This window comes from Aspergillus versicolor (genome assembly GCF_001890125.1).
Source record: "Aspergillus versicolor CBS 583.65 unplaced genomic scaffold ASPVEscaffold_17, whole genome shotgun sequence".
NCBI classification, from domain to species: domain Eukaryota; kingdom Fungi; phylum Ascomycota; class Eurotiomycetes; order Eurotiales; family Aspergillaceae; genus Aspergillus; species Aspergillus versicolor.
In genome coordinates, this window is record NW_024467540.1 from 476,494 (window position 1) to 498,996 (window position 22,503).

General features: G+C 48.6%; 11 protein-coding genes across 11 annotated transcripts; 5 read left to right on the top strand and 6 right to left on the bottom strand.

The window, feature by feature from the left end:
* Positions 1-198: 198 nt before the first annotated feature.
* On the bottom strand, positions 199-1,358 carry ASPVEDRAFT_48077 (putative SNF7 family protein Fti1/Did2). Its single transcript, XM_040813943.1, has one exon. The coding sequence runs from the start codon at positions 1,081-1,083 to the stop codon at positions 580-582; it is 504 nt and encodes a 167-aa protein (XP_040674718.1). The 5' UTR covers positions 1,084-1,358; the 3' UTR covers positions 199-579.
* Positions 1,359-2,074: 716 nt separating this feature from the next.
* Positions 2,075-3,172, bottom strand: hacA (transcription factor HAC1; the record flags this gene model as incomplete). The annotated part of the gene is made up of 3 exons (XM_040810917.1): positions 2,075-2,399; positions 2,474-2,914; positions 2,976-3,172. 3 exons carry the CDS (start codon positions 3,170-3,172, stop codon positions 2,075-2,077), a joined length of 963 nt encoding a protein of 320 aa, XP_040674719.1.
* Positions 3,173-4,905: 1,733 nt separating this feature from the next.
* Positions 4,906-6,503, bottom strand: ASPVEDRAFT_145228 (snoRNA-binding rRNA-processing protein ENP1; the record flags this gene model as incomplete). The annotated part of the gene is made up of 3 exons (XM_040808049.1): positions 4,906-5,764; positions 5,825-6,069; positions 6,129-6,503. The coding sequence occupies 3 exons, from the start codon at positions 6,501-6,503 to the stop codon at positions 4,906-4,908; spliced, it is 1,479 nt and encodes a 492-aa protein (XP_040674720.1).
* A 350-nt stretch (positions 6,504-6,853) lies between these two features.
* On the top strand, positions 6,854-9,296 carry ASPVEDRAFT_48080 (SPRY domain-containing protein). Its single transcript, XM_040813945.1, has one exon. It carries the CDS (start codon positions 7,205-7,207, stop codon positions 9,035-9,037), a length of 1,833 nt encoding a protein of 610 aa, XP_040674721.1. The 5' UTR covers positions 6,854-7,204; the 3' UTR covers positions 9,038-9,296.
* On the bottom strand, positions 9,211-10,925 carry ASPVEDRAFT_145229 (glutamyl-tRNA(Gln) amidotransferase subunit HER2; the record flags this gene model as incomplete). Its single annotated transcript, XM_040808050.1, has 4 exons — positions 9,211-10,088; positions 10,154-10,329; positions 10,388-10,712; positions 10,784-10,925. 4 exons carry the CDS (start codon positions 10,923-10,925, stop codon positions 9,211-9,213), a joined length of 1,521 nt encoding a protein of 506 aa, XP_040674722.1.
* A 576-nt stretch (positions 10,926-11,501) lies between these two features.
* ASPVEDRAFT_145003 (enoyl-[acyl-carrier-protein] reductase) lies at positions 11,502-12,830 on the top strand (the record flags this gene model as incomplete). The annotated part of the gene is made up of 2 exons (XM_040808037.1): positions 11,502-11,725; positions 11,789-12,830. 2 exons carry the CDS (start codon positions 11,502-11,504, stop codon positions 12,828-12,830), a joined length of 1,266 nt encoding a protein of 421 aa, XP_040674723.1.
* A 149-nt stretch (positions 12,831-12,979) lies between these two features.
* Positions 12,980-14,890, bottom strand: ASPVEDRAFT_90168 (uncharacterized protein; the record flags this gene model as incomplete). Its single annotated transcript, XM_040818747.1, has 2 exons — positions 12,980-14,663; positions 14,718-14,890. 2 exons carry the CDS (start codon positions 14,888-14,890, stop codon positions 12,980-12,982), a joined length of 1,857 nt encoding a protein of 618 aa, XP_040674724.1.
* A 577-nt stretch (positions 14,891-15,467) lies between these two features.
* ASPVEDRAFT_48085 (pyruvate dehydrogenase (acetyl-transferring) subunit E1 beta) lies at positions 15,468-17,188 on the top strand. The gene is made up of 4 exons (XM_040813946.1): positions 15,468-15,843; positions 15,920-16,043; positions 16,113-16,399; positions 16,459-17,188. Exons 1-4 carry the CDS (start codon positions 15,593-15,595, stop codon positions 16,928-16,930), a joined length of 1,134 nt encoding a protein of 377 aa, XP_040674725.1. The 5' UTR covers positions 15,468-15,592; the 3' UTR covers positions 16,931-17,188.
* An 84-nt stretch (positions 17,189-17,272) lies between these two features.
* Positions 17,273-18,036, bottom strand: ASPVEDRAFT_35084 (putative C2H2 finger domain protein; the record flags this gene model as incomplete). The annotated part of the gene is made up of 3 exons (XM_040810918.1): positions 17,273-17,869; positions 17,942-17,968; positions 18,028-18,036. The coding sequence occupies 3 exons, from the start codon at positions 18,034-18,036 to the stop codon at positions 17,273-17,275; spliced, it is 633 nt and encodes a 210-aa protein (XP_040674726.1).
* A 515-nt stretch (positions 18,037-18,551) lies between these two features.
* ASPVEDRAFT_145010 (MCP1 family protein) lies at positions 18,552-19,618 on the top strand (the record flags this gene model as incomplete). The annotated part of the gene is made up of 2 exons (XM_040808038.1): positions 18,552-18,768; positions 18,831-19,618. 2 exons carry the CDS (start codon positions 18,552-18,554, stop codon positions 19,616-19,618), a joined length of 1,005 nt encoding a protein of 334 aa, XP_040674727.1.
* A 318-nt stretch (positions 19,619-19,936) lies between these two features.
* On the top strand, positions 19,937-22,396 carry ASPVEDRAFT_48089 (tRNA (guanine26-N2)-dimethyltransferase). The gene has a single exon (XM_040813947.1). It carries the CDS (start codon positions 20,021-20,023, stop codon positions 22,295-22,297), a length of 2,277 nt encoding a protein of 758 aa, XP_040674728.1. The 5' UTR covers positions 19,937-20,020; the 3' UTR covers positions 22,298-22,396.
* Positions 22,397-22,503: the final 107 nt, after the last annotated feature.

The following is a 22,503-nucleotide window of genomic DNA, read 5'->3' on the forward strand; positions in this document are numbered from 1 at the left end:
CTACGAAAGCTGAGGTCTGAAAACGCTTCCTTACTCAGCTCCTAACTAACTTAGTCAACTAACTAATTAACTATAGCCACCACAACCTTCATCTGGAAAACGGAAAACCCCCGCGCCCGCATATTATTAAAAAGTGTATGTCAAGGCCGCAAATAGAAACACTCCAACGGGCCTGGTGGTTCTCCCAAGCCGTGAAATTAAGAGACAGATCCCGGGAAATGACTTTCAGAGCAAGTTCTACCATTCCAGTCAAATGGAATACGCCTACGGTGCCGCCACAGTGAGACGATAATAAATGGATATCCAGCAGAATCTTCTGATGTACCTAGGTATCTCGTGGGGGGGTACAGAATTCCCCACAATGTATTCGCAAATAAACACAAATCAAGCGCCTTGACGTAACTCATAATATGAACTCAAAAAACAAGACAGGTATATGCAAAATAGTTTATAACGATCAAATTTAAAATATTCACCCGCTTCTCCATAGTTCGCCTGGAAGAACATGACCAAACAGTAGAAAAGGAAAAAAAAAAAAAAAAAAGAGCAGGAAGCATGTACACCACAAAATAAAGGGAATCAGTTTGCGGCTCGCAAAGCTCGCAGTCTGGCACCTAATCCATCCTCAACGTCTGCATCAACTTTTGTTTGTTCCTTCACATCTTCCTTTGGTGCCGAGTCCTGCTCTAGAGCAAGTCGCATATCCACTCCCGCATCGTCGGCAAGCTGCTCCATTAGGCGATCAACATCAGCCTCACCCTCAGCCCCATACTCTTGCATTGAAACGCCTTGAGCTACATCCTCGATGGCGCTGCTGGCAATCTTGAAGTCCTCCGAACGTGCGAGAAAGTTGTTTGCATGGGATACTAGCGTCTCGAGGTTTACACTCTTGGATGCAGCGTCTAAGCCCCGAGACGCCATCGCGAGGGTGCGCGATGTGTCCCGAGTGCTCTGTGCAGCCTTCAGTTCATTGATTATCACATCTGCACGGGCCGCTTCTGCTCGCAAGGTAACCTGTCGCCGTTTCTCGCGCACGGCGGAAGATGCATGGATCCGCGCTATCTGGAATTCGCGGTTTTTCATCGCCTTGTCGGCCTTTGTTTTTTCGGACTTGAAGGTAGCCTCCGCACGGGCGGCTTCTTTCTTCAGGCGGTTGGAGTGTAACTGTTGAAGTGACGGGCGCAGTTAGAAAGGTGTCTTTAGAAAATCTCAAAAATTCGGGGACGAGAGCTGCTGTATTAGTAGCTGAGGGTCTGGCCACAAGACTGACTCACCTTGACATTGGTACGCGCTTCAAAAATAGGGTCTTTTCGAACCATCTTGGATTTTTGTGGCAATCGTGTTAAAACTATCAGTGCAATACAAAACACAAGAACTGGACAGAAATGTGGTCTGTCTGAGAATCTGGATGGTTGGTGAGGTGAAAGAGAAGGTGGGCCTGGCTAGAATTGAGGGGATGAATGTCTGGTGTGGCGAACGTGATCCCGAGTCCTCGCACTGGAGTCCAATGAACTTTTCCAAGAATGTTGGCTAATTGTGTGGATTTATAGTTATTCTATAGTTACTGTGATTTCTGCCCATTCGAAAAAAGCAACAAAGAACAGAGTGAAAATTCACTGTATCACTCTTCCTGGGTCGGCAGTCGTAACCCCAGTCGATCCGCAACCGGCTGGGAGAGAGCAGATCATCACCCCACACTGCCCAGTATACAACAGCGCCTAAAACTACCTTACTAGACAAAGAATATCTATACTTGAAAGTTCAAACATTGGCTTGTAAGTTGATCGACAGTGAAGAACGCTAATATACAAACTATCGTAAGTCCATTCCCTTCAGCAGAGACGTCAACGCCTCTTTTGGGTTGGCCGAACTCCGTGAACTCCGCATGACCTTGTAACGCTTTCCCAAATTGTTGCGCCGACTGCCCTCGAACGGCTTTAGACCGCTCAATATTATCCTACGTCGTTCTGGCCTTTCAAGAAGATCTATCGCCGATGCCAGTGTTAATAAAGATTCCCAGCTCCATCGACCCTCTGCAGCATCGGTAACAGAACGCTCTTCCTGATAGAACCTCTCACGCACCGCCAGCTGCAATGCCCTGCCCGTCGCATCGCGAAGAGGACGCGCCATGGCTGGGTTGCACGCTAGGAGTCTTGCAAGAAGTCGAATTCGGAAGGCCGTTCGGTTGCTCGATGTCTTCGAGGGAGACAGGCTCGGTGTCAAAATCAACCATAGAATCAAATGAAAATGCTGATAGATCTCCTGAGTCGAGAACGTCAAAGGCGAACCCATCTTCAAGGACTGAAGAATCTGACTTAGTGGATGAATCACCGTGGAATAAGCGGTGGAAGTCATCGTCAGAAAGAGGAGCTGTAGCGTCATTAGGCTCGTGTTTAACGCTGGTACCGAGGTCGAATAGCGAGAGGGTACTTCCATCTCCTTCGAGTCCACCGACTGACACTGCAGGTCACACAACATCGCTGCAGGATGTTGTGTCAGGTCGGAAGACTCTGCCAGAGATGAAGGTTTCAAGGTAGGTGAGTAGTCGGTAACAGAGGGTGTCGGGAAGGGAATTCGGTCGAGGGCTATTTCATCACCCTCTTGCTTAAATAAAGTAGGAGTAAGAGTCGGCGATACCGATGCGGGAGAGGCGGCCCTTGGGGTGCTGTGACGGGACCCTCGGACCTCTGCTGAGAGTTGTGCAACTTGCTGGCTTAGACGGTTGTTCTCAGCTTCCATCTGAGCGAGTCGCTGGATGAGGAATTGGTTCTGTTGTTCCATGTCGATCTTCTCATTTTCTAGCTTTTCCATTTCCAATCTCTTGCGCTCGCGAGAAGTCTGAGCAGCTGCGCGATTGCGAAGAACCCGCTCAATCCGGCGCTGCTCCTTTTCATCGTCCGTCTTAGCGCGTTTCCTTAAGGTCATGTTAGCTCAGCTTGAACGGTTCCAATCCAAGTCAAGCTATTTACACGTACCTTGGAGGCAAGTTCGTTTTGGGAACTGGTAATTCCTGGCCCCAGGACTTCCTCTTCTTCGCTGGCTTCTTTTCATCTGACTTACTCTCCATTTCGGCATCCTCGAATTCAAGGGATGTGTCGGCCGGGGAGACAGTAAGGACAGGAACCTCCAATGATGGGGTCGATGGCAAAGAGTCTGTGAAAGTGTCGTCCATTTTCACTGGCAACGACTGGTCTGGCAGTGATTTCAAATTGATAGTGATAATAATCCAATTACACTGATAAAATCAATTTTATGAGAAGAGTACTTTGTCGTGTTTTGAGTTGGTTCGGTTGAGACTTGAATGTCTTGCCTAGGTCATTAAGACAAAGGCCACGGTATCATCACGGAATCGAAGCCGGAAGCCAGATCCCAGCCAGTGAAAATTTGGGGCACAGGTACCAAAGATAGCAGAAGGTGGAGAGAGTAAAAAGGACAGCTGTTCATAAAAATATGGGTTGTGGTCCTGTTCTGACTTGCGAGACGGGGAATTCGACGCCTCTTTAAAGGCCAGCGTGGTCAATTCAGGCGGACCTCCTTTCAGCAAGGGGCGGAGCAGCGCCCTCAGCCACGTAACCGTATCATTACACCGTAAATACCAGGAATCTTCCCAAACTTACGAGTACCCCCCAAAAGTTTTCTTCGAGGGGACGTATGATACCAGTAATCAAGGAACATGCATGGGTCCATGCCGCCACTCTCCTTCGCCCCTAGTCGTCCACGGGTGCATCTTGAGACAGCCCCGATGAATCTGCGACAGACAGTGGAGCCCTTCTGTTGCATCGCTCCTGCGCAATGCTCAGCGCAGGCCTTCACTTCAGAATTTACTTTTTCGAAACCAGGAGAGCGAAGCGCCAAAGACACAACCTTCCCAAGCCCACAGCCTCGATTCACAACTCACGAAGATCATTAGCACGAGTCAGACTGTTATTGCTCAAGTACTGTGGTATTCTTGAGTGATCCTGACTGAAGAATGCTGTTGACTGGGATGAGAGTATTATTGGCCGTTTCTCCGATCCTTGTGCTTACCCTTGTAGTTAGCATTAATTTGGTGCCTAATCATTATTTCCCTCTGTGAACTGTGAAGAGTCGCCTGGCGAGTCTTACGTACCGCTATTTTTATTATCATTCACTTATAATTACTCCGTGATTTATGACTCTTCTAGGCTTCGACCTTCCAATGTGGGCGTTCAATGGCTCCACCCTATTGGCACAATAATAATAATACCTGGAATGCATCATCCATGGTTCCACGAATTCTAGAGCCCCTCCCCCCAAGGTGCAACACGCAAGAGCCCACTTGAGGTCATATTGACTTGGGTGAGACAAGAGAAGCGTCCGCAATGCCTGCAGGCTAATTTTGCTTTGGGGCACCGTGCACTGTTAGCAGGCTGCCTGCAGTCAGAACAGATATGGCGTTCAGCCGCAAAAACCTTGGGACTTAGTCTGGAACTCATAAATTTCCGGGTGGCAGCAATCTGGTCCTCGCGCACGAGCGGCTCGGCCAGGTAGTCTGCAATCGAATGGATTCTACGGGAGTCTTCTTCGTGCAAGGAGTATTACGGTAGAGCTAACCCAGAATGCGGAGGGCCAAAAAAGAAACAAAAATGAGTCAAGGACATTATCCAAGAGATTAGTAGTGGTGTCGTGTGTTTATTATTGCAAACATTGAAAAGAGGTTTCCTTCCTTGTACCTACGGCGGGTATTCACAAGATTCTCCCTCCGCCGACCTCAAATTCCAAAGAACAGAGCTCACAACTAAAACATCTTGATATTGGGAATATAGTGCAAATAATCAAAGCATCAAGTCATCCATCAACGCCGCCCGTCCGAACTCGTCAATCAATGCGAGTTATGAGAAAACCAAGTGTGTCTAAGAAGCATCCAAAGAAGACCGTTTCTCCAAACTATAATGTGGTGTCCATCGTATCATCTCCAGCATCAAGCGCACTCTGTCTCTCAGGATCAGGAGCGACTATGCCCCGTCCTCTGCCTGCTAACAGTTCACGCCTCACTTCGGGCCCGATGTCCTTGTGTCCACGAACCAACAACAAATCCAGCAGAGCTTCTCGCTGGTCCTCGGTGATATCATTACGATAACGCTGCGCAAAGACCAAAAGTGATTGATGCCAAAGCACGGGGAGTTTGTATGCTTTCGATGGTCCGTCGGTCATTGTATCCTCTACTGGATCGGCAGCACGGAATCGCAGGAAATGGAAGACAAGAGCATCAATGACTTTGTAGGGAAGCGCATACTTCTTCTCCAAGAAGACTCGAATGAAGGTGTTCACGGCACCAGTGCTTTCAAGCGACTTCATTGACTGTTCAGCGGCAAGGTCACACATTCGAAGCAATGCCGCTGCCGAGTGCAGGACAGGGATAGAAACGCGCGCGATTACAGAGGAGACGATGTGAGCCTCCCGTAGAGTGCAGGTTCCACTCGAAACCAACGGGAATAGCAATCCCTTGAAGAAGCATGCTGGCTTGTAAAGCGCTTTTTTCATCGAGTTATAGGTGTGAACATTGAGTTTCTTGTGTTCATAAATTTCTTCTCGTACGCGTTCAAGTAAGACCGTCGATATGTAATCCTGTGCAACGGCCGGTTTATGTGAAATGAACAGCCTAGTTCCGGCGTAGATGGCGTTCGCAGTCCATGACTCGGGGCGGGTGATCGAAAGGAGTGTTTGCCAATTCGGAACGGAGGGGAGAATCTTGAATGGCTTCGGGAGTGGCCCGGATTTGTAGCGAGAAAGGATCATACCAACCCTAAACCCCATTAATATCTCAATGCCAACACCAGGTCGACGAAATTTTGACAGCACTTACTTCTCGTATACTTCCACAGCTTTTGCAGGGATTTGAACAGCATCTTCGGGCAGACCTCCACCCTGGACTATGGGTCCAGTATTTCCAGCCTGTTTCGCTTCGTGTTCAGCAATCTTCTCTAGAATAAGATCCGCAAGATTCGTGGTTTGGCGGTTCGTATCCGGTCCGCTTGGATTGAATATTGGGTCCTCATCGCCCCTAGGAACGAACTTGTGGAACATATCAAGATCGTTTGGATCAACCTCCTAGTTGGGAAATTAGAATGGCATAGCCCTCATATCGCTGAAAGGCCTCGGTCACATACCACTTCCTCGATTTCCTCCTCGTCGTCCCATTGTTCCTCATTGAATTTTCCATCCTCGTCCGAAAATACGTCCTCTTCCTCGAATCGGGACTCAAAATCAAATGCCGACTTTGGTTGCGTTGCAGTTACTACCCGCGCAGCTTTCTGCTCAGCGTCCTCTTCATCCGCAAGTTCTTGTCCAATTTGTAGAATCTTGCGAGAAGTTTTCGCATCCACAAAGCGCTCCCCATCCTCCTGGTCTCCATCTGTCTTTGACCTGCGCTTGTTTTTTTTGGTAGGGTCCGTCCGGAGGTGACCCGTACCAATGATATCCTCAGCGAGAGGGTTGTGTCGGCGGGCAGCAGCCGCAGCACGAGAGGATGTTACCTTAGGCATACTCACCCTTTGGGTTGGATCAGAATGCTCAGCAGAGTTGGCGGGTTCAAGTTGCAGTAGAGAAACTTTCTTATTAGCGTAAGAGTTATCTGAAAGAAAAATTCCTGTCGCCAACGACCAAACTGAATCGAAAGAGCCTCCTTCTCAATCGAAGCTGCGAATGTGTGTAAATTTCTAGATCATGTGATAGTTAACTTTTGATCGACTTTTTTTTTCTCCAGGGCTTATCAGTCTCACCGCCTAGTTACCCCTCCCACCGTGGTTCATATCGAACCTTGGCTGGGCAAGAGTGTGGGTTTTCTGCCAGCTGTGCCTTTCAGACCGCTTCCGAATCCCAGCTGCAGACAGAAGCTTAACAGCTTTTGCAACCCCATTGTTTACGGTAAGTTGGTTTCTACATCCATAAGTGACTTTCTCATTCCAAAACCAGCTCAATTGGTTAGATATTTTTGAGGTCTCGAAATATTGCAGCTGTATAATCCCACATTACAGTATAAGTCGGATACTGGCTCTCAACTCTCTTACACATTCCCTTAACCGCAAAGATATCGCGGCTACATTTACATTCGTCGTTAATCAAAGTACCTCTCAACGCTAGCTATATTTCTAATCCTGAAGTCTGCTATATTGACACGCACCTGTTGACCATCAATTGGTGGGCAGTAGGGCAAAACGCATCCGTCTCGCACCGTCTCTGCATTATGACATCTACTCACGCGGCCGGGTCCCCGGCCCCGTCTTCCAGCATGAACTCCCCCGTCCTTCATCCAGTGTCTGCTCCTCTTCCAAATGGATCTTTATTATATGGCAATGCCAGAGCTTCCCCGGTGCCGCTGAGTACCTCCTCAGGCCAGGTCGACAGTGCAAGGTCGAAACGCAACAAACGCGATAGCCGTAAGAAAAGGGAGGCCAAGGGATTGGACCAGGAAAACGCGCCTCCCAAAAAGAAATCGGTTGTCTTACACAATGCTGCCGTCCCGAGCTCCGATCTCAGCATCCTAAGACCAATTGCAGTTGGGGAACCCAGACGCTCCGATCGACTACCTCCTCAGGCCCGCCAATTGAATTTCGCAGTGCGCAAAATGTCCAGTGTAATTGGCCATAGTTGGGATTTCTATGAAGTCGTTGACAAACTTACGAATAAGAATGGTTTTCGCTATAGCTATGCCATAGCCGATAATGAGTTCTCTCATATCAAATACCGCCAAACGGACGTTCCTCCGTATCACGCACGATTCAGCTTTGAAGACTCCCCAGCTGCAATTCTCTTTTCTAAAGATGCTCTTGCAGTTACAACAAACGACCCATGGCATACAGCGCGTGCTAATGTATGCGCACGCGAAGGGTCATACTATTATGAAGCTCGCATCATAAGTGGTGTACTGAGTGATTCAAGGGCAACATCTTCGAATGGGAAGACCAGCTTGTCCTCAAGGGGCCATGTGCGCATTGGGTTTGCTAGAAGGGAGGCAGATCTTGATGTTAACGTAGGGGTTGATTGCTATGGCTATGGGATCCGTGATGTAAACGGTGAAGTGGTCAATCGCATGCGGTGCGAATATTTCTTCCCAAAAGGCGAATCGATTCGTGAAGGTGATGTTATTGGCATGCTTATCAACCTTCCGCGTCTTTCACTGCACAAACAAATTGTTGAGGGAGCATACGACGCCGGAAACGATACTTCAAGATCAAACCCGGGGCCTGGGTCAGCTACAAATATTATCCGTGATCGCATCCCCTTCCACTACAAAAACGACTTTTGCTGGCAACAATCCAATGTCTTTCCTACTAAGCAATTACGCGACTATGCCTTCAACCTTAAGGAAACCCCAGCATCCGGAGCCCCGTCTCCATTGAACGGAGAAGACGCCTCTCTACGCACATTGCCGGACTCCAGTATCTCAATATACAAAAACGGCGTAAAGATGGGCACTGCTTTCAAGGAATTATATACGTTCCTACCACCGGCCAGCAGACTAGCCAATGGTACCAACAATCTCGGGCTCGGAGAACGTGAAAATGCTGACGACGGTATGATCGGGTACTACCCGGCTGTTAGTTGTTATGGAGGTGGTGCTGTCGAATGCCGCTTTCAGGCTCCTTGGTGGTTTGGCCCTCCCTCAAATGAAGACAATGACAAGCCAGTCGTTGGGGTAGGAGAACGTTTCAACGAGCAAATCGTCGAGGACATTGTAGCCGACATTGTAGATGAAGTGGAGGCAATGATCGTCTGGGGTGGTGTGGAAAGTGACATTGTTAATAACGCCGAAATAGATGACTCTGGCGCCGGGGCTGTTGGAGGCACAGACGTTCTCAAAGGTGGCGTCGGTGCTGCTTACAACCCCACCACGACCTTGTCTACTGCCCCTGCAGACAGCAATGGGAGGAATTGCGGTACAAACATAAAACTTGCAGACCAGGACACGGGCCACTCTACTTTCGAAGATGTTATGAACATTGATGCAACAAGTACATCTAATGCTGATATTGCCATGCCCTCAGAACCTGATGACACGCCAATGAATGGGGCTTGAGAAGGGGGGTTCAAGTCGTACGCATTAGTTTTGCTGTTTGAACTTGATTAGGTGCTTCCATATACTCCCAATGCATAGTGGAACTTGGAGACTCTTATCCTCAAATTCCAAGGATTTGGCATGATGTGTGCCCTGGAATGCTTCAAGATTTGACACTATATAACATAATTAATTTACAGTCCGTGACCCTCTAATATTTCGCCTACTTCCAGGACAAGTTTGTCGTCACCATACTGGCCAATTATCTGGATACCGGTCAATATTTCACTCTCTTGATTGTCGGTGCCACGTTTCCCAAATACAGGAACAGATATGGCTGGAAGGCCAGCCAAACTAGCAGGCACTGTAAAAACATCATTTACGTAGGCATCCAAAGGCGATCTTGTTGCCTCAGCACTCATAACATCAGAAATGGTCGGTGGTGGTGACGGCGCAGTTGGACATATGAGGACATCGACACCGGACTGTCGAGTCTGCTGCTCAATACTATATGGTCCTAGGGCCAATGGGTGCTCTGCCCGAAATGCGAGGTCGAAATCGTTCCTAACAAGACGTCGAATGCGCTGTGCCTGAGTGAAGTAGTTGTCGATAGCCTGGGCGCTCAAGCTAAATGCGCCTAGCATGATTCTTCTCTTGACCTCCGCTCCAAACCCCTCGCCTCTAGTATTCATGTATAAATAGTTTTCTGATTTGTTGTCGCATTTCGAGTCATCGAATCGAGATCCGTACCTAACGCCGTCATATTTTGCTAGGTTTGAAGATGCCTCGGCCGGAGCAAGTATGTAGTACGCTGATAAGGCTAACTTGGTCATGGGCAGCGATACAGGTTGAATTATGTGCCCTTGCTGACGCAAATATTCCAGTGAGCGACTCCAGGCTTGCCGCACTGAGGGACTAAGTTCTGAGATGTTATATTCCAGGGGAACACCGATTCGGAAAGGAGTGGATTTGGAGCGGGATGGGTGGTGCGAATTTAAGTACGATGACATCCTAGATCTTGACTCTGGAGGAAGGCTTGTCGGATCACGGGGGTCGTGCTTGTTTAGGGTGTCTATCAAAAATTGGTCAGCAATCTACCATTCCGTGCCATAGATATTGGGTCAGATAGCAACGCACTGAAGACATCACGAACCACTGATGTCCGTTTCGCCAAAATCCCAACTGTATCTAGAGAGTTTGCATATGCGACAACACCCCATCTAGATAACAGTCCGTACGACGGCTTGAACCCCACAGTTCCCGTATACGCAGCTGGAAGGCGAACAGATCCGCCTGTGTCCGTACCTATCGCTCTGTTTGATATAGATTAGACGAGTATCCTAATCGAATCAGCCAACCAGTATTACATACGAATGGCATTGGTCCGTGGCAACCGCAAGCGCGCTGCCACCAGAACTCCCTCCTGCCGAGAGATGGCTTGAATCACGGCTGCGGTTTATATTTTTAACAGCTCCGAACCGAGAATGGACTGAATGAGACCCCATACCAAATTCATCCAGATTCGTCTTTCCGGCAATTATTGCCCCGGCGCCTTCTAGTTGCTGAACCACCGTCGCGTTAAACGGGCTGGTGAATGTACCGAGGGCTTTCGAGGCACATGTCGTTGGGAAATCTCGAGTGCATATGTTATCTTTAACCGCAATGAATTGACCGTCTAGTCTCGACTTCGGCTTTCCTGTGGTTTCATGGACCTTTTAGTATTCAACCAGTGTAGATAATAAACAGGAATCCGGGCTAAGGCCATACCTTGCCCCCGCCGACTGTCCGCCTCCTTCGCTTGATCATGCCATCGGCCTGCATGACGGCGCAGAGGAGTTACGAAGGAATTGAGTGCGATATGCGCGCTTTGGTTAGCAACATATCTCTCAGCTTCAATCAGGAGGGACATTTAGGCCACTAGAGCGGGTATCGCGGCGAAGATTGGGGGACGGCAAGATCCATTGCGGAGGTAGACTTTCGCAGAGCCCAGATTCCGTGGGTGGCCCGTGCTTCCTACATCAACATCTCATCGAATCGCGGTGTTTCCGCCATTTACAGTATTGTATTCAAGGCGTGGATACCAGTTATAAACTTTTTTTGTCTGTACGTTTGCAGACCTGTCGCTACCCTGGGGGGAAAATGCTATGCGGTATATATTGGTGTATGTAGATATATATGTATATATATATAGTGGACAAACATGGCTGGACAAGTTGGTAGGCCCCAATAAGCCAATGTTGTTGACCACAGAGGGTATAATATAAAAAGAAAAGCCGACATCCATTATGCCTCTAAAATAATATCTAGGCTACGGATAGATAAGTAGGCTATATGGATGGGGGTCAGCGGCAGCTCCCAAAACTCCGTCGGTCCGAGGACAAGAAAAACGACGTCATCCAGGAGGCTGGCTGTCCCCAAGCTCGCCGGCTTTCAATTTCCCAGGATCGATACAACGATCAGCTCCCCAAGTCCGACAATAGCCATTATGTTTTCACGCTGCGTCCTACAACCCGCAGCAAGATCGTCGCTGATTCAGACGCCCTTCCTGCAAACCCGCATTTCAGCGCTACCTTCTGTCATCGCGCATCGATACCAGAACACTATTCCAAGCCCCCGGACTAACAGTCGGCGATACATTTCAGCCTACGGGTATACACAAGCCAAAGCGCTCGTGTATTCTCGATATGGAGAGCCTAAAGATGTTTTACAGTGAGTCGCCACTGACATTTTCTAACGATTTCGGTCTGAAGGCATAACAAAGTTTCTTCGCAGGCTTCACAAGCATTCGATTTCCGCGCCCAATGGAACGCAAGTTAACCTCCGTCTTATTGCGGCTCCTTTGAACCCCGCCGACGTGAACCAAATTCAGGGCGTATACCCAAGCAAGCCTCCCTTCCAGACGACGCTCGGCACACTGGAGCCATCCGCCATTGGCGGAAACGAGGGCGCATTCGAGGTCATTGGAACTGGATCCGAAGTCAAGGGGCTCTCAAAGGGTGACTGGGTTATCATGAAGCGTACGGGACAAGGTACCTGGCGCACACATGCTCAGATGGACGAGTCGCAATTGATCAAAATTGAGGACCAAACGGGCCTAAGTCCGTTACAAGTCAGCACCGTGAGCGTAAATCCCGTTACCGCATATCGGATGATTAAGGACTTTTGTGATTGGGACTGGATGCGCGCTGGAGAGGAGTGGCTTGTGCAAAATGGCGCAAACAGTGGCGTTGGGCGTGCTGCTATCCAACTTGGAAGAGAATGGGGTATCAAGACGCTCAATGTTGTTCGGGAGAGACAGACACCAGAAGAAACCGAGACTTTGAAGCAGGAATTAAAAGACTTAGGAGCCACCGCGGTGGTTACTGAAGCCGAGCTGCTCTCTGGCGAATTCAGGAACACTGTCAAAGAACTTACTCGACAAGGAAAGGAGCCCATCCGGTTGGCCTTGAACTGTGTCGGTGGTAAAAATGCTACAGCTTTGGCGAAGGTCCTGGCGCCGGGCTCCCATATGGTTACGTACGGGGCTATGTCGAAACAACCTGTCGCCTTGCCCTCTGGGCTTTTAATATTCAAAAACCTGGCATTTGATGGTTTCTGGGTGAGTAAATGGGGTGATAAAAACCCACATCTCAAAGAGAACACTATAAAGGATATCCTGCAATTAACTAGAGCTGGGAAATTTAAGGATATTCCTGTGGAAGAAGCTAAATGGAGCTGGGACACCGAAACCTCCGAGCTCGCAACTGCTGTGCAGGGAACTCTTAGTGGATATAGGGGTGGGAAGGGCCTGCTCAAATTTGAAGGCAATGACTAAAATCCAAATGTATAACACGGAAGTTCTATTATCCAAAAGGGAATCGATGCGGGTGAATATGATTCTTCATATTGCTATATGGTATGCAGTGCAATACTAGACAATGCAGGATGCAACATAACAGCAGCATATTCGTTAAAACAATGGACTTAATTTGCAACGCAACCCCAATTGGCCCTAACCCAGTTTATGATGAGGTCTGTTAGTGTAATAGAGGGCATGTAGACATCGCTTTCATCAGGGACGTCAATGTCAAGGCCAGCATACTTGACTGCCAAAGCCACATAAGGCTCTATGAAATCAATGTACACAAGATCTACCGTTTCCGGAATAGAAGAAGCGGTGTTGAGGGCCAGTGCGTCTATGCAATTCGGTACCTGGTAGAATGTGATCGTCGAATGGATTGTATCATCCCCATCTGCACCTAGATCATCTGTGGTGGTGTATCCAGGTAAAATTTCAAACTGAGGATAAGGGTTGCTAAACATGGGGTTCTGATCAGTTGGCATATCAAGGATTGACCCGTCAGGTCGCATTCGACTGAAGGCGTCGTTAAGGTTGAAGGCACTTTGCTCTGGCGGCGCAAGGCTCCACGGTACAGGTCCATTTTCATCCCGAGATGTTGAGGATATTTTGGGCTGCTTGTTCAAAACATCCAAGACCAATCTCGCTTTATCGTATGGGATGTTTTTCAAATAACGGAAGCCACTTGTAAATGGCGAAACTATATACGCCGAGTCTCGCGTGAATTGTCCCTTGAAAAGGTCAAACCGGATGGCACCAGTATTTATGATAGCAAAGGCTGGCTTTCCCGGTCGAGATTTGTCACCCAGCATATCTGGAAGTACCCTCTTCCGTAGCCATGCATAAATGCTGTCGTCCGCTGTATAGGGAGACCGCGACATCCACAAGTCTTCCGGAATGCAGCCGTATATTTCGTCTAACCCTAGAGAGCTCCTAGATTGTTGGATAAGTCTAGACACATTCTGACCCTGTATCGTGGGAAAGGTGTTTTCGTCAAGGCCAGTGTGGTAATGGAAGGAAAAGAGATTATTGTCGATATACTTTCGCGCAAAGGCAGGTTCTGCCAGGTTGGGAGCTACTTGGTTGTATTTGGTGGATAGACCGTCAATTGACATGAATCCAATGGTTTCCATGAAACGACCACTGGCGAGGCCGTAGGCGTTCGAATCATAACGGGCGCAGTCACGAATATGATAATGACCGCCAAAGAATTGAATAGGCGTGGATGGGTGGCTTGATCTGATTTTCTTGAATATGGCGTCGTATTCTTTTGATTTAACCGGGACGTGCCCAACGACCAAGAATAGATCCACTTCCTGGTCATGGACAGCTTCTTGGAACCAACTGGTTTTGACAGTTTCCTCTACAGGCTGGACAACTGTGTTGTTATAGTTCATTGTGAAATCGAAAAGGAAACCGAATGCAACAATGCGTATTGCCTGGTTACTTGTGATGAACTTCCTTGACCTAGAAGCCAATGGAATGAGTTCGCCTGTTCTCGGGTGGTAGATATCGATGTTGGATGCCAGATAATGCCCCTGAAAGTTAGGCACGGTGACCGAAAATTCGGCCTCCGATGTGGTTTTCTTGTACAACTCGTGGTTTCCAGCCGACATCACATCTATATGTTGCTCTTTTAGAATCTCAGAAATGTATATACCCTTGGGTTCCGAGGAGTCGTAGAGGCCATTTCCCTCGACTCTATCGCCGGTGTCGATCACTAATAGGTCTCGTCCATGAGCTTCGGCTATTTCACGCATGCGGATAGTGAACGAGATGTAGTCGCCCCAATCCGCTGAGTACGACGGTCTACGGCGTACTTATTAGTTTCAGGTACACCAGGAGGAAGATGAATACTCCTACTCCTGGAGATGGCCGGCCAACCAGCCATGAGTATCAGTCGTATGAAGGAAGTTAAGTTGGCCCCATTCCAAATCACGCAATGGAGCAGCAATGGGATCTGGAGCGGAGGGTTGGATGGTTTGGACTGCGGACAGCAGTAAGAAAGCAAGGAGGGATCTGAAGGCTGAAGCCATTTTTGTGCCAGGCTACAATTGAATGCACAACAGAGTCTAAAAAATCAGATCATCGACATCAAATCCGTAAATTTTACGCGAGTACTAGCCCAGGACATCTGAGTTTATGGTGTTGGAACGGCGATCAACAACGGGCTTGGTATATGGGGACCTCAGGAGCTACTTGGTAGAGTCCCGGGCACCCGTCAACGGAACCTGGGCTCGCGCCTTTCCTGACTACGTACTTGGATTTAGCTCAGTGTTAGTTATCACGTGATATGTAGCACGTGCCCTGAAGTTAAAGATATTCCGATTGGAGCACTTGTTGGTTGTCATTGGAGCCACTTGGGATCCATGTAGAAAGGACCTCTTAGTACCAGTACAGTACCAACTACCATTGGAAACTCACGAAATGCGAAAGCCTGTCGTAGACTATAAAGGGAAGCCGGAGGAGGTATTCTCCATTAGTTAAAGACCTAAGTATCCGTAGGCTACTCCATCTCCAGTAAGAAGTGGATACGGAAGAAGTCGCCGGTGAGCCCGGCTTAGTCAGCGTCATCCCAACACTCCTCCTCGAGCTCTCACCAAAAAATCGCATCCCGAACAAGAGCAGTAGCCCGGTTTCTTTTTTTGGCTGTCCCTCCTTTCTCTTCGCATCGCTTGGTAGTGGAGTCTTTATTTTGAATATCATTCTTAGTGATATTACTCCCAATCAACCTGGCCATGGCTTCCCCCCGACTCTTCCGACCAGCAGCCCGCCTGCTTTCTTCGCGCCTATCCGCGACGGCCGCCCGTCCTGCATTCCCTCAGATTGCCTGCACACCCTCTATTCTTCGCTTCCGTGGCTATGGCACAGAGACTGGAACCAAGGATGTCACCGTACGCGATGCTTTGAACGAGGCTCTCGCAGAAGAACTGGAGCGCAACCAAAAGACATTTATCTTGGGTGAGGAGGTTGCACAGTATAACGGAGCGTATGATTTCACCTTCCCGAAATCTATCTATTGATACTTGGATCGCATCCTAACCATCTACCTGTGCTTTGTGCAGTTACAAAGTTACCAGAGGCCTTCTGGACCGCTTCGGCCCCAAGCGGGTCATTGATACACCCATTACGGAGGCAGGCTTTTGCGGTCTTGCAGTCGGAGCTGCTCTAGCTGGATTGCACCCCATTGTAAGTCTGATGCAATGCAGCCATGAATTTACAAGGATCAGGTCGGACTAAGAATTACTCCCCTACTAGTGTGAATTCATGACCTTCAACTTTGCGATGCAGGCCATTGACCAGATTATCAACTCCGCCGCTAAAACACACTACATGTCCGGTGGTATTCAGCCTTGCAACATTACCTTCCGTGGTCCTAACGGTTTTGCCGCCGGTGTCGCGGCACAGCACTCCCAGGACTACTCCGCTTGGTATGGCAGCATTCCTGGGTTGAAGGTTGTGGCTCCTTGGAGCGCTGAGGATGCCAAGGGATTGTTGAAGGCCGCTATTCGCGACCCCAACCCTGTCTGTGTCCTGGAGAATGAGTATGCATATCACCCGGATATTTCCCACTACGAAGCATATTAAAACTAACTGCGTTCAGGCTGCTCTACGGCCAATCCTTCCCCATGTCCGAGGCTGCGCAGAAGGACGACTTTGTCCTTCCAATTGGTAAGGCTAAGATCGAGCGTCCGGGCAAGGACTTGACTATCGTTTCCCTCTCGCGCTGTGTTGGACAGTCTCTCTCTGCTGCTGCTGAGCTGAAGCAGAAGTACGGCGTTGAAGCTGAGGTGGTCAACCTTCGTTCCGTCAAGCCTCTGGATGTTGAGACGATCATCCAGTCTCTTAAGAAGACTGGTCGCCTAATGTGCGTTGAATCCGGGTTCCCCATGTTCGGTGTTAGCTCCGAAATTCTTGCTCTGTCCATGGAGTATGGCTTCGACTACCTGACAGCCCCTGCCCTCCGTGTCACTGGTGCTGAGGTGCCTACTCCTTACGCCGTCGGATTGGAGACAATGAGCTTCCCCCAGGAAGATACCATCGTTGGTCAGGCTGCCAAGCTCCTGCGATTGTAAATTCTCCATTCGTGAGGTTTTGAATGGGATGGAGGGGTTTGCAGCGTAATGCATTGTTACGTTGCATGTCGTGGTTGCGGTTTTCTTTCCTAGCTTGAATAGGTTTATGATTTCTGTACTATTATCTTGAGCATCGTTTTTAGACCAAAATTCAGAGCATACTATTACAGCAAACCCTAGGCGAATTTCTTCATGAGCCACAACCGTATATTAGCTGCTATGGTAGAGATAAACGATAAGAGGTTGATGCATCCAATTAATACTCTATCACCCACCTAGACCATACTTCTAACTTTGAATTAATCTGATCAATGAAACAATAGAATTGATTTCACAGGTTTATCAGGCGTTCGAGGCCCGAACCTGAGCATGATCGATTCCAATACATGAAGGAAAACAGTCTGTTGGTCTCCGGGGGTCATAGTATCCTCCACTAACAGTATCAGTCATATACTCTTCATCCGTGTCACTCTCCCCTTGTTCTTGTAAGATGTTAGGAGACTTCCCAGATTTAAAATGGGTGGTGTCAGTTGCCCCCTTCGTGACCGATGTATTATCCCTTTCGTCATCGTCATCCCCTAGCACATTCTTTTTTGTCGGCGCACCAGGGGCAACAGGGCCTTTAACAGTAGTAAAGGAGCTCTTGAAACCTCCTTTCTTGAAGCCACCGCCGCCTCCGCTAGTTCCTGTGCTTGGAGCAAGGCTTGTTTTCCCGGTGTCAAGGACTCTCAGCCCCGCTTCCGCGTCGGCCTTTTTCTCGGCTCGCCTGGCCTTTTCTGCTGCATTTGGGTCTCGAGAGAGTTGCTTCAGATCTTGAAGGCGTTTGCGATGCTGATGATCGTAAGACCCTATGTGGGCTTCATACTCAGGGTGGCGAGAATATGACTTATTGCAAAGGGTACAGGTGAAAGAGCTTAGAGCTGAACGGGCCGAGTCGGTCTATGAAATGTCTGGGAATTAGCAAGCGAGCACATAATATTTGATATACAGAGACATTATGGTTTGAAGTACCTTAGGAGCCGGGTTTGTAAAGCCTCGCTGTGAATCAAAAGGTCAGAAGGACGATTCAGTACGAAATGGGAGGTGGGAATGTTTACCGGCCCCATTTCGAACCGCCAGCATGCACGATGTGGTAAGTAGGTTTGGCCGACAAGAGGTTAGGATGGCGCATTGAGCTTTTGCATTCCCGAACCCGTTAATGCTATGGATTAGTTATCGGGCTGAAGAAACTGGACCCAAAGTATAGTCTGACCGCCTAAGCTCAGACTTCACTGACATTCAAACAATATATATCGTCGCTGCAAAAAAGTAAAGTGTCGAGGCTAGCTATAGTGTATGTGAAATTACCTATCTGGAGATTTGCGGCTCTGACGAGCCTGGGTGTCGGTTCAACATGGAAGGAGCCAATTACGTGGGAGTGAAAATAATGACGGTCCGACCTTGCTTTCTGGAATTCGAATGAAGAACCGTTTGGGAATTGACAGTCTACGTACCAACTCCATCAGGCAAAAGCTGCAATTTGATGGGCACTGATATTCGATAAACCCTACACCCTCTTAAGCCCCTGAACGATTGCGACGTCATATTCCATATATATTTGCCTCCGACATCTAGCGTCGAAATGGAATCCTCCAGGAAAAAGAGCTTACCGATGCAGGAAGACATCGACACGAAATCAATTTTGTCTATGGAAGAATTGGACCCTTCGCCGGTGGGCGAGAGCTTTCCTGATAATACATCCTCCGGAGCTTGTACCCCTAGGTATGAACCTCCTTTTGCGTCACAAAAATTCAGATGGTCACCACTCGGTCTTCGGGGCCAGAGTTGGGATTCCTGGTGTAAGTTTCAGATGTTACCAAGTTGGACTTGCCGTCACAGGCTGACTGGTGAATGGTTACAGTGTCTGCACTCCAAAAATACTCGACATACCCGCCTACTTTATTCGCGGCGCTACATTTTGCCAACACCTCGCTCATACCTCTAGCGACTCAGTCGCTTCCCGAAAGCGATAACTATCTCCTTCTTACACGGCCAATTTACCAGTCCCCGTCATTTGAGCATATACTCCTGACCATTCCTGTTCTAACCCATATCGTATCGGGAATCGCTCTACGGAATATACGTTCCTCCCGTCGCGCGCGGCTTTATGGTGCTGAGACGAGAGACCAGCGATACGCGCTCAGTTTCTGGCCTCGGATGAGTTTGCAAGCGCGTCTGGGATATGCATTTACCCCACTGCTCGCTACCCATGTTCTCGTTAATCGCGTCACGCCAATTATGGTCGATGGAGGGAGTTCAAGCATTGGCTTAAGTTTTGTCGCACATGGAGTTGCAAGAAGCCGAGTTTTCTGGGTAACGTACTATCATATTTTTGTTGCCGTGGGAGTATACCACATCCTTGGTGGTTTGGCGTCTTGGATGGGCTGGAGAATTACCACTGCCCGGAAAGCTCGGGGTAGCAAGAAGGGCCCACTAGAAGTTCACTTGGGACATGTAGAAAGTGAGCAGCACTCGAAAAGACGGAGGAGAATGTGGTGGAACTTCAACAAAGTTGCTGCAATGGGTGTATGTGTCTGGCTCGCTGGCGCCCTTTGGGTTGTTGGGAATGGTGGAGAGAGCTCTGGCTGGGAGTCCAAAGGCTGGAATGAGATATATAGCCAAGTACCTATTATTGGAAGTTGGCTATAAGGATGCTAGTGATTTTGAGTGCCTATCAACAAGCTCTGTAGTACCGAGTATACCTATGACAATAATAGTAGTTCTAATAGTCGCGACAAGAAAGTTCTAGCTTGCAATTCAGCTTAACATCTTAACAAGTGTCCATTTGAAAGTATCACGTCTAGTAAATTTTTACTTCTGTATAGAAATTCCGGTTCTGCAAAGCCCGGTGTCACTGGTGTCCTGTAATCTATATGCTTTATCCGGATATCGAGGCTCTGGTTAAGGTGTGTCTTGGCAAGCCCGTGCGCATTTTGTCCCTCAAGCTTTTTTCCTGTTCACCATATGCAAAAATCTCCCAGGATAATCGGCAACGATAGCGTTTGGTGACTTCTCTCGATTTCAGTGCTGTACTAACGTATCTGGACATTTATGAACCGAATTTGGAAAACTTATCGCACTCTGTCCGCACCCTCGACTTTTAATCGACGAGTCTACGCCAAATTACTGAACCTCAATAGCGCTTGCTCCCGATTTTACTTAAATTGTCCCGTATCGCGCTTTTCACACTCCATGACTTCAATTCCGGAGGCTTTCCCGGCCCCCGATTCGGCCGGCCAGTTAGTGCATCATGACGGCAAAGAGTACCGAATCATTAGAGAAGGACGAGCTTACATTTTGAAGCCACCTGCAGAAACCGCAGCCACGCAAGCAACAAGAAGGGATCTCAAGCCCGAAGATGCATCGCAGACTGTTTTTTATAATCCTATTCAACAATTCAACCGCGATTTGACGGTGCTCGCACTCCGCGTTTATGGTGAACATGTAATGGCGCTGAATAAAGTGAAAAATGAGAAGCGAAAACGCAAGGCTCAGGGGAGCACGGCTGGGAAAAATAAGAGAAGGAAGCTGGGTGATGAGGGGGTTACAGTGTCTAAAGAGCAGGGCAGCAAACAGGATAGCGAAGCTCAGGAGCCTGAAAACGAAAGCAAACAAACAGCGGATGCTCATCCTAGAACGGGCTCTTCTCCCCCGTTCACTATCTTGGATGCATTATCGGCATCCGGTCTACGCGCTTTGAGATACGCCACTGAGATCCCCTGCGTTACTCGCGTCGTTGCGAATGATTTGTCGAGCTCCGCAATCCAGTCGATGAAATTGAATATCGAATACAACAGACTCGACAAGCTTATTCAACCCAACAATGGCGATGCTCGTATCTATATGTATAGTCGTCTTAAACCAGCATCTAGTCCACATAAGAAAGAAGACTCTGACAAATTCAATGTCATTGATTTGGATCCTTACGGCAGCGCAGCCCCATTCATAGATGCAGCTGTGCAGAGCGTCAAGGATGAGGGTCTCCTTTGCATTACCTGTACTGATGCAGGTGTGTGGGCATCGAACGGGTACCCTGAAAAGTGCTTTTCCTTATATGGTGGTGTCCCAATGAAAGGAACACACTCCCACGAAGGTGGGCTTCGCCTCATCCTGAACAGTGTTGCAACATCTGCTGGAAAATACGGCCTCGCAATTGAACCTCTTCTTTCGTTATCGATTGATTTTTATGCTCGCTTATTCGTCCGTATCCATCGGTCACCCGCGGAGGCCAAGTTCACGTCAGGCAACACAATGCTTGTCTACAACTGTGACTCGGGCTGCGGAGCGTGGACCACCCAACCTTTGACCCAAACCAGACAGAAGCTTGATAAGAAGGGCAATCCGTTTTATCATTTCGGATTTGCACAAGCGCCGTCCACAAACCAGAAGTGCGAGCATTGCGGAATGAAGACACATCTGTCTGGACCAATGTGGGGTGGCCCTCTTCACAACCCGCACTTTATCCAAAGGATTTTAAACCTCCTTCCCCGAGTTGACAAGGATGTATATCAGACCATAGACAGAGTTGAAGGCATGTTGACCACAGCACTCGAAGAGGATCTGAGCCTGGAACCGTTCTCGGAAGATGATAAAAGCCAGTCTCTATCCGACTCGAGTTCCAATAACACTCAAGCCCAAACCGAAGAAGCTGTGCACATTATTCCCCGGGCAGATCCCGCCTTACGTGATGCCCATCCATTCTACTTCAGCCTCTCTAGCGTCTCGAAAGTTCTACACACAACCACTGTCCCGTACGATTCGTTCCGCGGGGCTATTCGCCACTTGGGCTACCGCTGCACGCGCAGTCACACCAAACCAAACACGGTCCGTACCGATGCTCCATGGACCGTTATCTGGGAAATAATGCGCGAATGGGTGAGACAAAAACAACCAGTTAAAGAGGGATCCATAAGGCCCGGGACTGCCGCTGCCGGGGTTATGGCCAAAAGCCGGGAGAGGGCTAAGGATGATTCGCAACTGACTCTGTTGAAGAAGGAACTGATTTCTGCTACCGAGGCTGGCAAGGACATGTCCGATCTCATCACTAGAGTGGAGGCTACATTGTATCGTTCAGCCTTACTAAAAAAGGACCAAAACGCACCCGGCCCTAACTTGAATAGCACGGGCGAAATCCCACAGCACAAGAACGGTTCTCAGGAAATCGGGGCTTACCGCAGCTCGCCACCCCATCAGACTTCCTCGGAGCTTGAAGTAGTTTTTGATGAAACCCTCGGCCGGCAAACAGGACACCGCAGACGACTCGTTAGATATCAAATGAATCCGAGAGCAAACTGGGGGCCCTTGAGCCGAGCGTCGGGAGGTTCATGAGCTTTAGGTAGGGGTATGATAGACAAAAAATGTGCATTAGCTTTCAAATATCACATAACTTAAATCTTGATGATTCCGTACGCACCTAGGAAACACCTGAACGCACGTGGCGAATCCCAAGCAGGGTGTGATGTGGTTGTATAAGTCTTGACAGCTACGCACAATTAAAGACTACTAGCAGATGTATGATGTTTGAGAGTGGGTGT

Bases quoted from the DNA above. Each gene is read 5' to 3' on its own strand.
- ASPVEDRAFT_48085 (XM_040813946.1), top strand. From the start codon at position 15,593: ATGGCTTCCCCCCGACTCTTCCGACCAGCAGCCCGCCTGCTTTCTTCG. The intron at 15,844-15,919 runs GTATGATTTCAC...TGCTTTGTGCAG, and splicing joins GTTGCACAGTATAACGGAGC to TTACAAAGTTACCAGAGGCC. The intron at 16,400-16,458 runs GTATGCATATCA...AACTGCGTTCAG, and splicing joins GTCTGTGTCCTGGAGAATGA to GCTGCTCTACGGCCAATCCT.
- ASPVEDRAFT_48077 (XM_040813943.1), bottom strand. From the start codon at position 1,083: ATGAAAAACCGCGAATTCCAGATAGCGCGGATCCATGCATCTTCCGCC.
- ASPVEDRAFT_48089 (XM_040813947.1), top strand. From the start codon at position 20,021: ATGAACCGAATTTGGAAAACTTATCGCACTCTGTCCGCACCCTCGACT.
- ASPVEDRAFT_48080 (XM_040813945.1), top strand. From the start codon at position 7,205: ATGACATCTACTCACGCGGCCGGGTCCCCGGCCCCGTCTTCCAGCATG.